The 16,451-nt window shown below is 30.0% G+C and overlaps 2 protein-coding genes across 2 annotated transcripts; one reads left to right on the forward strand and one right to left on the reverse strand.

Annotated features, from left to right (window-relative positions):
- Positions 1-373: 373 nt before the first annotated feature.
- LOC112685869 (KRAB-A domain-containing protein 2-like) lies at positions 374-1,852 on the forward strand. The gene is made up of 4 exons (XM_025557894.1): positions 374-940; positions 990-1,196; positions 1,252-1,473; positions 1,566-1,852. The coding sequence occupies exons 1-4, from the start codon at positions 421-423 to the stop codon at positions 1,850-1,852; spliced, it is 1,236 nt and encodes a 411-aa protein (XP_025413679.1). The 5' UTR covers positions 374-420.
- A 7,889-nt stretch (positions 1,853-9,741) lies between these two features.
- Positions 9,742-10,483, reverse strand: LOC112685870 (cyclin-dependent kinase-like 4). Its single transcript, XM_025557895.1, has 3 exons — positions 10,166-10,483; positions 9,942-10,093; positions 9,742-9,817 (listed from the first exon to the last, which is right to left on the reverse strand). The coding sequence occupies exons 1-2, from the start codon at positions 10,481-10,483 to the stop codon at positions 9,968-9,970; spliced, it is 444 nt and encodes a 147-aa protein (XP_025413680.1). The 3' UTR covers positions 9,742-9,817; positions 9,942-9,967.
- Positions 10,484-16,451: the final 5,968 nt, after the last annotated feature.

Here is a 16,451-nt window from a genome sequence, read left to right on the forward strand (position 1 = left end):
TTAGTAGTGCAGTACGTATTTATTTTGTTAAAAGCTTAAAAAATGGATTTAAATAAAATGCAAAATGAATTTAATAAAAAAATTTCATTAATTATTGATTCTAAACGTGATGACAACAAATCGTTCATGAATAATGAAGAATACGATCGTCGCATAGAAAATGTAAAATTATCGAAGACTCAAACAAAATGCAAAAAAGATTATAGAAATATTCGTAAGTACGACGTTATTTTAATAAATGATAAAGAGCGCTTAATTAAAGCCATGAACCATGATAATGACAGTATACGTTATTTTGTTAAAAATGAAGAGCTATTCAATATTCTTCATTCTACTCATATAGCTATCGGCCATGGTGGCCGCGATCGTATGATAGCTGAATTAAAACTAAAATATTGTAATATAACAAAAGAAACAATAATGATTTTTTTGAGTCTTTGTACCGACTGTCATAAAAAATCATCTAATCCAAAAAGAGGTCTTGTTTCCAAACCAATTTTGCATTCAGCATACAACTCGCGTGCACAAATCGATCTAATTGATATGCAATCGCAGAGTATAAACAGTTACAGATTTATAATGAATTATCAGGATCACTTGACGAAATTTGTTATACTTAAACCACTAAAGACTAAACGAGCAGAAGAAATAGCATATAACTTAATGGAAATTTATACAACATTTGGAGCACCAGCAATTCTACATTCCGATAATGGGAGAGCGTTTGTTAATAGTGTAATTAATGAATTACATACTATGTGGGGTGATGTTAAAATAGTGCACGGAAAACCAAGACATAGTCAGAGTCAGGGGTCTATAGAACGTGCGAACCGGGACGTGGAAGATATGTTGGCGACATGGATGGCGGAAACAAAATCAACAGATTGGCCATCTGGATTAAAATTTATCCAATTTCGAAAAAATCGTGCTTTTCATTCTGGTATGATAAATAATTAATTTTAAAAATAATTTTAATTGATTCTTTTTAGGTATAGGTCGATCACCTTATGAGGCGATGTTTGGTTGTCCAGCTCGTTTAGGTGTTGCATCAATTGGTTTACCGGTAGACGAAATTAGCTCTTTGAAATCTGAGGAAGATATTGAATGTATTTTGAAGTCAATCAAAGACGAGGGAGCCGAAGAAAATGTACCGTGTACTAGTAACTTAGAACAACTGACTAGTGACTTAGAACTTGGTAAAAAAAATGTAATATAGTTAAATATGTTTAAGTTAATAATGTATTTATTTAGTTGATCAACGAAAACAAAATATACTTGACGCACGTCAATCATCTGCACACAATTTAGAAAAACAGGCACTAAAAATGGTTAAAACATCCAATAGAAAATATGATGAACTTAATGTTGGAACTACAGTACGTCTGAGTATTCCAGATGTAGATCGTGCTCGTGGATCACCAAGAAATGTATTAGCGGTTGTAACAGAAGTTAAGGACGATTTATATAAGCTATGTAAGAAATACACTAGTATTTTTATTAACGTCTTAATCATCTTCATATTCAAACTCGTGCGTTAAAAATTAATTTTTTTTTTTAAATTGTAGGCACTGAAAGTGGATTTTTAAAACACATGTACACAAGATCAGAAATAAATCCTTGCAAAGCAAATTTATTGGATCTAAGTACTGTTTTAAAATCGGCAGGTCAAGCAGAAAAACCGTTATCACTTCGGGAGGCAGCTACTGTAAATAGTATTTCAGGGGCACAAGGATACACCCGATGTCAATGTAAGACAAAATGCAAGACGAACACGTGTGCTTGCAGATCGGCATCTAGAATTTGTAATTCTAAATGTCATGGAAGTTTGCATTGTGAAAATAAAAATAAGTAACTACGTTGCAAATCATAAAAAAATTTTAAAAAGCATAAATTACACAAATTAAAATGTTAAAAAAATACTTGTTTATTTATTGATTATTTATTAAGGTGATATTAGATTAATTGATAATTATTTTTGATAAAAGTAATATTTAAATAAGTCAGATAAGTAAATAAGTCAGACATAAAAAATGTGGCATCTTTGCCTACTATCGTTAGGAAATGATAACATATACTAGGCGATGATAACATTGCCTTCCGCTTTTAGGAATTGTCAACATTTACTAGGAATTGTCATCATTTCCTAAATGTCAACAATGCCGGTAACATATACATGTCATCGAAACAAACAGTGCATACTTTTTCTTTATAATCAGTTGATTCAAATTTTTTTTTAAGATGACTGAAAAATATTTGATTAAAACCTGGTAAGAATTTTGATTGACCTATCCAATGACGAATTGTTGAAAGTCCTGGTAAATTTACTTTTTGGGAACGTAAAAATTTTTATGCACTGGGTGATTTATAATATAAATTTAAAGCCAATTTTTTCATTTAATGTCCATGGACGATGTCAATCTATTAATTGCATAGTCACAATTGCTTTGGAGTTAATTGATGAAAATTTATGTCAATTTATTGAATTTTTTAAATTATTATAGTGATTAAAACATCTACCTCTTTTTTTTGATTTTGAAATATGTGTGATTTTATTATGAATAATTTTATTTTTTTGTTTTAATTTTTGTTTTAAAATTAATTTTCTAGGATTATCTTTTTCTAACAAATCACATTTCCTTTTTAAATTTGAGTCTGGCATTTGTATTATATCTATAATTTTAGTTTTATTAGGAATAGATAACGATTAAGAGGGGCTAGAAAAAACTAACTCTATCATGTCCGATTTTGTGTGTGTATAAGTATTTACTAGAGTTGAAATTGTAAGACATTCTTGTTCAGATGCTTCATTTTGGTTAAAACCTAATAATGTAGATGGTTGTGTTTTTGCTCAGATTTATATTCATATGGAATAGCAGTGCTTACTAAACGGATTTTATTAAATATATTTGTAAAGCTCTCGGGGGTGAAATGCTCTTGACAAATATACCTATTGTGAAGTTTTTCCTGTTCAATTGAGAACAAACTTGAGTTTCCTGTAGACGTAGAGAGAAACAAAATATAATAATTGTTTAAAAATAATCATACATAGGTATTATGGACATTTATTGGTGTAATGACCATACTAATTATACAATGTTTTAATAATTAAGCAAAAAAAAAAAATAAAGTATCCAACTATTATTACTCCAGTGTAATAAATAATACTTTTTTTGTTATGTATTAAAGCATTATTAAAATACTTTTATAAAAATATTTAAAACAAATTTTAAATAAGTATTATTTGTTTTTTATAATTAATTAATTAGTACTTAACATGAACTTAGTGATATAGTTTTTTATATAGATTTACCTATATTGTTCATTATAGGTACCCACACCAAAACTCCAAAACAAAAAATCAGTTTATATGTGTTTGATAAATAATATACAAATAACAAAATAAGTTGCTATCCGAAATATTATACAAAAAACGTATCACTTAATAAAAGGGATTTATAGCTAACTTGGTAACAAATCTAATAAACCGAAAAAATAACACCTGAGCTCTTTTTATAAATTTAAAACATTTATTTACCCGAATTAATTATCCAAATTTCTCTTCTTTCATCATTGGGAAAACGGAAAAAACTCAAGTTTGGAAATGTTTTCTTCGACTTTCCACAAGTTAAAAATTGGCACTTGTTACATTTTTAAAATTACTCACAAGACGTAAAAGTAATAAAAAATAAAGTACGTAAAAAATTACAATAAGGCAAAATACTTAGAATATAAAACAAGCAAAACCTTTTTTCATTGACAAGTGACAACTGCAGAGAAGAATACTTACGTGAAGACTAATTACGATTAGTCGATTCGTGTGTTCACAGAATAAACCGTAAAATATTGACGAAATAATAATAATAAAATAATAATCGCTAATTTTATCGATTATAATGGGAATAAATATAATGGTACTTAAATTTTTCATTTTACATGAAAAATAATTCTATAAATAGAACGACGGTATTTTTTGCCAACCCCGCGTGATTGCCTTCCAGTCTTCATGACTATCTATGATAGAGGTACCACCAACTTGCATCTAGCTCCCACCGCGTTCGTCGTTCATCTACTTATGATAGAGATACCACCTCCTTGCATCCCAGTGACGCCAGCGCTCCATAGCGGTTGCATTTTACGAGTAGTCGCCAAATATTAACATTGTGTTGACTATCTGTCTATTCTATAATCAATGGTATTATGTTTACATTATTTCCTACAACGAATAACATCCAAATATAAATACCCCGATACCATACTAGATAACGGCCGGCTCGCGCGTGGTCGTTGCCTGCCAAGGTCACTAATTCACTTATCTACTTCCAATGGCTTTGAAACTGTCTCCGTTAATTATCTCCAAAGTCAAGATACCTGCACAGCCCGGTGATAAGTCACCAACGACATGTACTAATAATGAATCTAATTGGTATATAGTCGACTCTAATAATAGCATCAGATCACTTAAAAAAAATTCTCCTCCATCTCACAATATTAACAAAATCAAACAATATTATTTTTACATCCAAAAACCGATACGCATCTCTCGCATCCACATATGAAAATGAAAATAAAAATGAAAACGAAAATCATCGAATGGACACCACTATCGAACAGCCCACTGAAATCAATAGTGATACTAATAACATCAAAATAAATCTTCCACCTCCTATCTTCATTGAAACACACCTAAATTACAATAATTTATGTCTCAAACTTAAGGAATTGATTGACGAATCCAGTTTTGTTTGCAAAAGTTCCAAAAAAGGTGTTAAAATACAAACATTTAGCTCCGATTTATATAGATCAGTTATCAAATACTTCAAAGAGGAATCCATCTCCTTTCACTCATATCAATTTAAAGAAAACAAAGCATACAAAATCGCCATCCAAAATCTTCACCCCTCTACTGACATAAAATATATGTCCAAGGAGCTATCAGAACTTGGGATCTGAGTTAAAAACATAACAAATGTACTTCATAAATCCACCAAAACACCATTGCCCCTATTTTTTATCGACCTAGAACAATCGGAGTCCAATCAAGACATTTTCAAATTAACACTTCTCTGCTACTCTAAAGTAAGTAAGTAAGTAAGTCGAAACTCCTCCCGTTAAAGAAGAAATCCCCCAATGTCGACGATGTCAACCCTATGGCCATATCCGCAGTTACTCTTTTCATAACCCAAGATGTATCCGATGTGGAAACAATCACGAATCAATTCAGTGTCAAAAAGGCCGTTCCGAACCAGCAATATGCGGGCTATGCGGTGGCTCCCATCCAGAAAATTATAGAGACACACAAGGACCTATTAAAACACAGAAAATTACATCTTACACCCTCACAAAGAAATAAAAATAAATCTCCTCAAATCACGTTTGAAACTAATACCACTCAAGATAAATCACAAAATTTCCCACCACTTCCCAATACCTCCAATATCAGCAAACTGTTGGGAAATCATACAAACAATTGGTCCAAAAATGAGGTACCCGCTGAAAACAACCTAACCAATCTACATTATTCCTTCATTAATGAATTTAAGTCAATTATCAATCCCATGATCGTCATAGAGAAATTCATCAAGGATGGCCGCTAATCAAGAACCAAAGCTATCACCATACTCTTATGGAATTGAAATGGTGTATTGAACAATATAAATGAACTACAAATATCATTAATCGAAATCCAAGTCGACATAGCCTTGATCTCCAAAATACATCTCACAAATAATTCGGCCTTTAAAATATTCGGTTACAACTAAGGGCTGACCACCCCCACGGTACCGCCCATAGTTTCGCAGCGCTAATTATCTCTAATAAAATAGCGCACACTCCATCTCAACCTTCTATATCACTCGATATGCAAATAACCAACCCTTTTTTGATTATCGACTCAGAACCAGACTCCATTACTTCTGCATCCCCCAGGCCGAAAATTCCCGAAAAATGAACTTCTACAATATCTACTCGTATCCACGTTAAATTATACATTCCTACTAGAAGCTGACTTTAATAACAGAAATCATTTTTGGGGCTGCACAACAATCTTCTCTCTCAGAATTCTCTCCAGAATCTTATCAGAACCAAACATGCCAAGGTACATGCACCGCTCGCACCAACTTATTGGTCTTCTCACCTGGGCCACAACCCTGATTTTTTCGACTTCTTCATCTCTAACCTTCCAAATCATATCCAGACAAAACTAACCAACCTAAATGATTCAGTGTCTGACCATATTTCAGTTCTAATTCAAATAAATGCCTCAATCTCATCACATAACAATAATAATAATCCTTCCCAAATAATTTGGCCAAGGTTTCGTAGTATCGTGACTCGTAACTCACATCTCAATATCAAATTAAAATCTCACGCAAATATTGACGGCGCCATTACAAACTTTACAGAAACTATTCCCAGCGCAAAAAATAATGGCTCCCTTCCAGCTCACAATTCAAAATCTGATCATCTTTTCACACCTGAAATCAGACAACTTAACGGAAAAACGTAGAGCCCGTAACTGCTGGCAATACTGTGACTATCCTGTGGATAGGCAAAAATACAATTCCCTTTCTAATAAACTTAAATCTATCCTGAAGACCCACAAAAATGAACTATTTAAATTTCACCATGCTTCTCTTTCCTCAAACAAGGGTACACTTTGAAAAAAACCAAATCTTTACTACAACACAAGGAAACTCTGATTACTACTCCGATAAGACAACTCACTAGCAGTTCGTTTAGTGACGTATTTAATTCATACGCGCCCCGGGGAAAAATAATTTTTCCGCCCTTCCTCCTTACCAAAAAAAAAAAAATATATAAATAAATTCAAAGTAATAAAAAAATTAATTGTATTAAACAAATTATAAATCAGTTGTTTTGCGATATTGTATTAGATAATTTTATAGTAATACATATCTTATCGTTAACCTAATATTTTTTATTCATAGTGAATATTTCTTTCTTAAAAAAAAATATATATATATATAAACATATTAAATATAGAAAACGAAATCAACACTTATTATATGCACAATTTATAACGATACATGATTTTTCATTAGATTAAATATATAATATTTATTATTATTTATATATAATAAAATAATTGATAGCTTATAAATTTTTACTTGACTTTCGAGAAGAAAAATTTTCAATAAAATCATTAAAATTAATAGTTTTCGTTAAATCAGCTTCAATGTTGAGGATTGCTAATTTTAATCTTAATTAATTTCTAATCTTAATTAATTAATTAATTAATTAAGACGATTTTCTCCCGTTGTTGATCTTAAATAAGTTTTGACCCTTTTTAATGTAGAAAATGATTTTTCCGTTGAATAATTACTTGAAAGTGTACATAGTAGCATCCTTAGAGCAATATCAATTTTTGGATATACTTCAACTAAACTATTCTCTTTTATAAATATTAACATTAATTGAACACTTATAAGTACAATTTTACTTCTTTTATAAGCTTTTTATATGTGCCCTAAAGTGAATACCGCGTTCTGTGTACCCGAGTCTTTATTATAAACATTGAACGAAAATATATCTTATCGAATAATAAATGTAATATACCTATTTTGCTATTTCAGTATTACCTAGGTATATATAAACTAGGTATAGTATAATTTTTTAATTTATTATTAGATGCTCAAAAATATTTATTAAAATACTTTTAACAATACCGGAAGAGGTGTGAAAATTAAAAAAATCCCAAACACATCAATAATAAAAGTTAGAATATCTTGGCACCCCCAAAAATTTGTTGCTTGGGGCATTTGTCCCTTTCGCCCCCTCTTAAATACGCCACTGAGTCCATGAGCAAAATAAAGCTGAATTATTAGCCTCTCACCTCGCTGACTCTTTTAAGCCACACTCTTCATTCCCCAGTCCAAATTACATTGACTTTTGTTGAAACATCTCTACTCTCTTCACCACCAATAGCCCTACCAGCTAAACACACAACTACTGAAGTCTCAAATATTATCAAAAACCTGAAAACAACAAGTTGCCCGGACATGAACTCAAATAAAAATATCAAAAACCTCTCACCAAAATCAATTATTTGGCTGACTTATATATTCAACTCCCTACTTTGCCTCTCATTATTCCCTCCTTCATGGAAGCATTCCATTATCAAAAAAATATTGAAACCAGGAAAACCATCTAACAGCCCAACCTCGTACAGATCAATTAGTCTCCTGCCGTTATTTGGCAAAATGTTTGAAAAATAATACAAAAAACTCTAATGCCAATAACTCGATATGAAAATATCCTGCCCGACATTCAGTACGGATTCCGTTCCAATAATTCAACCAACCATCAACTACACCGTGTAACCAATTTCATCCCTTGGCACTAGAAACAAAAAAATATTGCTCGGGAGTTTTTCTAGACATTAGGAAGGCTTTCGACACTGTTTTGCACCAAAGATTACTCTGTTCAAACTTATAAAAATATTTCCAACCCCTTACTATCTACTCCCAAAATCTTACATTGAAAACAGATCGTTCAGTCAGAATCAACGCTAAGCTATCAACCCATCATAGTGTTCTAGCAGGCGTTCTTCAATTCAGCGATATTGCCCATTTCTTTACATTTTCTACACTGCGGATATTCCAGTTAATCAGTTCACTCTCATCGGAACTTATGATGACAATACAGCCATACTACCCTCAATTGGTTACCCTGCCATTGCCAGTCAAATCCTAACCCATCTAAACACCCTTATGTCTTGGTTCAATAAATGGGGGATCAAAATCAATGAAACCAAATCATCGCATATTACCTTTTCTCTAAGACTACAAGACTGCCCGCCGATCACCTTGAACAACTCTACTATTCCACATTGCACTCAAATATCTCGGCCTGACACTCGATAGAAGACTTACTTGCGGTCCTCATCTCATGGACAAACGAAAAAAGTTAAACAGCAGACTTCAATTACTCAGGCCCTTACTAAAATCCAACATCAACATTCAAAACAAAATTCTTATATACAAATGTCTCCTCCGTTCCATCTGGACATATGGCATCATACTCTGGGGTTTAGCCAAAAAATCCAAGCTTTTCAGTCAATTTGTCTCCGTACTGTAACCAAAGCTCCCTGGTACATAACGAACTAATTACTTCACGATGACCTTCAAATCAAAATCATCCACGACACAGCCACAAATTTCTACAAAATCATTTAAAAAAAATATCATAAAATTATACTTAATAATACTCATTTAATATAGGTACATAGTTCTGAAGAATTAATTTAAGTCGAGTGGTACTTCTAAATAAAATATTGTTTTCACTTTTAGGTTCCAACAAAAATGTATTATAATATAGCATCGAAAAGACTTTCATTCAAATGTTGTTTAAATAAAATTATTTTACACAATGTTTTCAAGTTAGGTTAGTGGCCAGATTGATAGGGTTTAATTTCAAGGTTAAGAATTTAAGTGCCATTGATGTATCTAGAATTCGATTCCAAAGCATTGTTAATCATTTTTTCACCATTTTTTTTTTAAATTTTTATCGTTTAATTAAAACATACTAGCAACATTGAACCAGAGTACTTTAAAAAACATATAAATTGCATGTCAGCAATGTAATATGACTGTTATAAGCATTTTATATTAATGTAATTATATTATCATTGTGATTATCTCTACAACGTAATATTTGAAATATTACATTAACACTCAAATAATGTGGACGTGGAAAATACTTCAGGAGTTTAAAAAAATTGTTATTGAAAGTTACATGGATGTTAATGAAACTTAATTGCAATAAGACTTGAAATGTTTCATGTTTCATAAAAATAGTCCTGTAACAGAAATGTGCACAGTAGTGAGTATGTTCATAATACGGATGGTAATTATTGTTCGAGTTGTGTATTTAAGTTGGGTCGTCAAGGTTTTCAAACGAATATTCGCGGACTATATACGTACCAAACGTGTGTAGTGCACATTCATATTCATTTCTCGAGGATAGGATAGAAAATTATGAAGTCATAACTACTAAGAACGTTTGTTTTACGAGTGCTCGACTTGGTTTTGAACTTTAAAATGTCAATCAGGCCTCGTGACTGTACTCTACTTACCTTTAAAAATTAAAATTAAATTCTAAGCTGGCCCGTCTCCAATCGCCACCCGTTTATGCCAAGAGTACGTACTTGGTACACGCATATCTTAGCCTCATCCATTGTCAGAACGCCGTTATTCATCTCCAAGTACATGTAAAGGTTGCGCCGCATGTACGGGAACACTATGTAAATGTAACCGCAGTGTCGGAACGCCTCGATCATTGGCATCACGTGATCGTTTTCAAAAGCGTGCAGTAGACTTATCTCGCGGACCACCGTGACGGGGTACCGCTTGGAATCGAGCAGTTTTTTCACCGCCACCGTCCGTCCAGTCGTCTTGTTCAGACACTTGGCGACAACGCCGAAAGAGCCCTCGCCCACTATGCCTAACATCTGATATCTTTCCATTACATATATAGCGATTTGAAAATGTTAAATTGTAAACTCGCTTACGGATTCCCCGTTGACTCCGCGGTAGATACGATTAGATAACAATTTCCGCAGATAGATTATCTTTTTGTTATTTTCAGATCACCATAGAAATGCTTTTCGACGATTATATATTTATATTTCGTTATTGTAGGTATTGTATATGGGTTATTTCAAAATTATGGGTTAGTTAACCATTTTCGTTAAATATGTAATTATACTTTTGCCCCCTCTAATAAATTTCCAAGTTACGCCTATGAGGTGATCTATCTACTACTGACCTGTCTAACTAAAATGTATCAATAGAAAAATGCATATGATATGTATAATATATATTTACATTTTTTATTTAAATGTAAATAAAATGTTTAATATTGGATTTTTTGATATTGTAATATTGGCATGAATTCAGTAAAATATATTTTTCAGTAACGCTAATCAAAGATTATTATTGTAATATGATATAATAGTGTCTACAAGTAAATGAAGGATAAATTATAAAGGCCAATTATTCAGTAATAATATTGTACATTTAGGATAACCATATTCATATGATTATTACATTTTGGAAGTTAAAATAGATTATTCTTTATCATTGTTTTTTTTAATTATAATTAGTCTAAATATCAGGCATCTATTTAATTGGGTTTTTAATTTAATTTATCATTTTTCAATAGCCTATTTTTTTTAAAAATAAACTAATGTTATATTTTTTTTTTTTATAAAATACTTAAACATATTTTCTATTACAAAATATGTAAAAAAAATAATTTTGCTTAACTTATATTTATTTAAAAACCCATTTATGTTAATAACTGCTAATTTAAACAATTGGTTACCCACATAACATTTGATTAGTAGGCAAATTTGAAATTTTAATTAAATAATATTAATTAATAACTTATTTGATATTATTATGTTTTTTGCTCTTTTAGTATTTAAAAATTATATGTATCATTACTTTAAAATAAAAAAGATATTTTTTTTTGATTTAATATTTATTGATTACAAGTTTTTACACCTAAACCATTAGGTGAAAACATTTTTAAAATATTTTTATCTAGTTCTATAATATTTTTATGACTTTATAAGGATTTTAAAATTTCTAATAAAAATTAAAAAAAAATGAAAAATCTAAAAATACATAATTAATAAGTTTTTGTACATACTTGTTTTTATTGTGGTAGATAGGTAACTGATAAGTATTTTTTCATTATTCGTGTATGATTATAAATCTGTAATATACTTAAACAAATTTGTCTTTATTTGAATCAATGCAGTAAAACTCAAGAATATACATTTAATATTTATCAAAACCATGCTGATTTTAAATGGTAAATGAAAAATTGGTATGGTTACTGTATTTTGAACAAAAGAAATTAAATAAGCGAAATATTGGTACTATAAAATATTTTATTTTTAATGATTCAAAAAATGTGTTCGAAATTAAATTAAATATGTTCATAAAAGTATTATGGTAGTAAAAAAATATGTCCTTATATGTATTAGTAAAAAAACGTGTCAAAAATTAAATATAAATTCACAATAGTTCATAATACCTAGTTACAATAGTTTCCCTATGGATTTTAAAAAAATTCCGTTGTAATTTCTTCATTTACGTAACTGGTAATAGTTTCATGAAATTTGTACAGAAGTGAAGTATATTTTTTATTTTTTTTTCGAGGTGTTAAATTATTAGATTATTCATGCCGTATATTTTCTTCAATTCGCATCGTAGATTCATCTTGTTGAATACATCAAAGAACTAAACAAAATGATGGGTTGCTTGTTCCTACAAGCTTATTAAAATAATTATTCCACCCTTCACAATAGTTATTTATTTGTCCACCACCAATCAATGTGACGTCGAATACATTTCACAAAATTGTAGAAAAATTTGGTATACCATTAATACCACTGACATAAATGTCATCAAACTATTTAGTCACTGGCAATAATTCTATAGGAATTATCGTATATAAATAAGCCATTCCACTGGATACTTCATTGAGAGGTAAAAACGTTAAAGCATTAATCATACTACAATTTATTCTGATATTTTTGTCATTTTTGTAAACAGAACTTAGACCTAGGTGTTGCATTTTTCGCCGCATAGACTGGCATAAGTGAAAAAACATCCTTTAATCTGCACACTATCACCAAATATGTGTTTATTGGCACATATAGCTCCTATTTCGAAATCCATTACGATATATTTTGGTTTTGGATTGTTTGAAGTTTGAATATAAATAATAACAACTTGTTGTAAAATAGTGGATGCGTGCATTTTAACTTATTAGGTAAAAATGTATACACATAAGTAGACATTTTATTTTTATATTTTCCTCGTATAACATAAGTTATAATATAAGTTGTTGGAATATATTAGTTGAGCACTTGAAAGTTCCATCCATAAACCATGTTTCAGTGTAAGATAAAATATTTAAAACGAAATTAGAGGCAAAAATCAAAATTTGTGAAATGACTATCAAAAATCAAAAATGGCTTCGTTTAGCACCCAGCGTAGTTATCCACTCATTGGGAAGACAACAATTTGCATTTAATGGTTCATCGGGGAATTTCCTGTCGGTAATTTCGTATGTTACGTTTTATGGAAAATAAATTTCCAAGTATCACCGCGCTGTATCTTCAAAAATATTGAGCATGATGGATAAAACCATTTGACTAGGAATTTCTCGTATGTCCAAGGCTCTTTTTTTATATTATGTTTGATAACAGTTATTTCGCAAATTTTACTATTTGAAGTGTGATTATGTGACACTATAATTGAATAGTTTATATACAGAAATAAAATTAATGATTTTTCCTTAAATTATCCATACAATAATATAAATTATTATTAATTTAAAATTTACGGGTTTAATTAAATTTGTTGTAATTTTTTCCGGACATTTTAATATCGTATTTTATGAATATTTCCACCTAATTTATTATTATTTTGATTATCATTACTTTTTCTTAAAATAACATACGAATAATTATTGTATAGCATAAGTTAATTTCACTACAGCTTCAAACATTTGAATTTATTTATGGTATGGAATTGATGACTCCTATTTCAAATAAAATTTTAAAAGAAATTTATTTGCTTCAGTCGCCAAATATTGACATTTTATTTGCAACACAAAGTGTAAATTCTTTAAAAAATATTCTATTAAACATAAGAAATGTCGAAGAAGAGTTCAAAATTATATTTCCCAACACTGAAAAAATGTGTGAAGTACATAAAATACGTATTCCAGAAGTAAAAAAAATAAAATCTCAACTAAAATTGATCAGTCTCCTTCAAATCAAAGATTTTATAGTTCTAAATATGAAAAACTTAAAGATTCTGTATATTACCTATTACTCGATGATTTCATTTCTGGAATATATTCGAGATTCAAACAAGATACAATTGACCTTATAAATTCTGTTGCAAATATGCTTAATTTAAATATAACTACAGAAATAGCTGCCATATTAGAAAAGTTTGTAAACATTTCATCAGACACTTTGATTGCCAAAATCAAACTTCTCAAAAACTCAAATGACAAAAATTTTCCTAAAGGAACTACTAATAAGAGACTGTGTTTTTGTGACTTGATTGGTTAAAAGATTGCAGTAAATAAACTATTTTTAATTGTTTTTTTTTTTAAATATTACAAATGTTTAGCATTTTACCTGTTACTAGTTGTTTCTGTGAACGGGTATTCTCACCGTTTAGAATCATTAATTCTACTGTTCACAGAACAAGAAATGGCTTCTAATGTTAATGTAGATTTAGTAATTAATGAGTTCAATAACTTAAGTAAGAGGCGTATGTTATTTTAAATCAGTAATTTTTGTATTTGAATAATATATTATAAAATTAAATAAATGTTTATCCTTGGATTTTAATTTATTATGTCTTTCTTCAGAGCGGACCTAAATTAAAATAAGGTCCCAAAAAAATTGTAGGCACCCCCTGAAATTTGTCTGCGTACGCCTATGACTATAGGCTAGTGCTTCTCAACATGTTTTGTTATAGGGCTCCTTAAATTTAATGTAAACCGTCAAAGCCCCCTCAATCAAAATCATTAATTATTTTTTGTTTATGATATACTAAATTTATATAAACTATTTCACACAAATAAATTATTGAAATGTAAAGAAAATAAATTACCTTAAAATAACATAAAATTACATAAAAAACTTACCTTGAAAAATGCACAAAAGATAAAAAATGATCTTAAAATATTATAAGAATGCATTATAAATTTATAATTATTAATTATTAATTAATATTTCAGTACAAAATTATTTAAATTATAATATTACGAAAAAAAAGCAAAAAAAATTTTAATTTGGAAAACTAAAGTATGAAGTTTTCATTGGACTTATCATGAAATGGCCGGCTTGAAATTATCTAAAATATATAACAAAAAGTACTATAAAATAAACAATTTATACGCATATTGTTTTTATTGTGAAAATTACGTTTAAATTGTGTTGTTGCATTAGACAATCAGTAGCTCCTTCAATTTTTCAAATACAAATGATCGCCGATTTTCTGCTAGCAACGTTTTGTAGGATGAAAAACTTATTTCCATGTCCACAGAAGTAATCGGAGCAAATTTCATGTACGTAATATCGTCGATATTGAACTCATCAAGGAAATGAGCCGTGTCTGATTCAGTTCCATCATTATTTTTGATATTTTACTTAACTTTACAAACCTAGTATTTTTCTCCAACATCATTTTTTATTTGTTTTGTATAGCTATGCCAGTTTTAGATTGTTGAATTTTCTGTCATAAATCGACTACTATTTTTATAGAGTCTTTAAGTGGAAATCCGAAGTTTTTAAATGGTTGGTAGACTCGGGATATGACCTAAAATTAGTTTTTATGTAAATTAAATTACATTTTAGAGTTTGATTGTCGATCAAATCTTGGATTTTAGCCATGGCAGTGGCTTCTTCTTTACTCAATTCTTTCAAAACATTTTTTATTGAAGTCAAGTGTTCACATTAATATAGAGATGCGTTTTACAATGTTTGATGTCCATTTGAATGATTGGCTCTTCGTTGTTTTCCAAACTTCCCGTTCTTCACCCAAGTGTTATTTTGATTTTGGTCCTTGTTTTCCCATCTTGTTTTGTGTCCAATTTCATGTATCACTCTGTCAGATTCATTGGTTGAAGTTAGCGTTCTTCTATTGCTTTCTGCCCGTTCAACTGATTGACAGTAAGATACAACTTTTGTCAACTCTATATCATCCCTTAGTAATCTTGTCTGCGTTTCCTTATCAGATATACCTAACACAATTTGTGTTCTCAATATTTTATTTTCAGTTTCACCGAAATTACAACCCTTAATTAGTTTTTTCAGATCAGTATACCATACATCGAACTATTCACCTTCCTGTTGTTTTTTTTATTAAAGAAATTGAAGTGTTCAATGATTTCATTAGTTTTTGGAATACAATATTCTTCTAACGTTTTCAGTATGGACTCAACTGACTCTTCACCACTCTTTTTGATTGTGTTGTACAATTTCAATCCATCATGACCCATCAAATTTAATAATCGAGACACTTGTATATCTTTATCCTTTTTGTCTGTTTCTGTTGCTTGTTGCGTGCCGTCGTTCAATCGTAACGATGGTTAAGTTTTTTAGGATAATACTCCAAATAAAAATACTCAAATATAATTTAACTGTTTATTTAAGAATTTTTCTAAGTACAAAAACATTAATTAAGAAATGATCTGGCGTGAAGGTGCTTGCGACTGTACATGTAAACCACATCTGAATATTGGTCTGTTCCCAACCCCCTTATACTTAGGTTTGGTGAAGATCAAACGTGCCGCGCTGGGCGATAGTTGTTTTCAACTATATTAAATAATTTGTCACTAGCCCGCTATTTATTACCTAGATGACCTTGTTACGTGGTACCCAATAAAAACAG

Source organism: Sipha flava, unplaced genomic scaffold, assembly GCF_003268045.1.
Source record: "Sipha flava isolate LNK unplaced genomic scaffold, YSA_version1 295_pilon_pilon, whole genome shotgun sequence".
NCBI classification, from domain to species: domain Eukaryota; kingdom Metazoa; phylum Arthropoda; class Insecta; order Hemiptera; family Aphididae; genus Sipha; species Sipha flava.

Excerpts from the sequence above, each read along its gene's own strand:
- LOC112685869 (XM_025557894.1), top strand. The coding sequence starts at position 421 with ATGATTTTTTTGAGTCTTTGTACCGACTGTCATAAAAAATCATCTAAT. Across the intron at positions 941-989 it reads AAATCGTGCTTTTCATTCTG|GTATAGGTCGATCACCTTAT; the intron begins GTATGATAAATA and ends GATTCTTTTTAG. Across the intron at positions 1,474-1,565 it reads GGACGATTTATATAAGCTAT|GCACTGAAAGTGGATTTTTA; the intron begins GTAAGAAATACA and ends TTTAAATTGTAG.
- LOC112685870 (XM_025557895.1), bottom strand. The coding sequence starts at position 10,483 with ATGGAAAGATATCAGATGTTAGGCATAGTGGGCGAGGGCTCTTTCGGC. Across the intron at positions 10,094-10,165 it reads CTAAGATATGCGTGTACCAA|GTAAGTAGAGTACAGTCACG; the intron begins GTACGTACTCTT and ends TAATTTTTAAAG.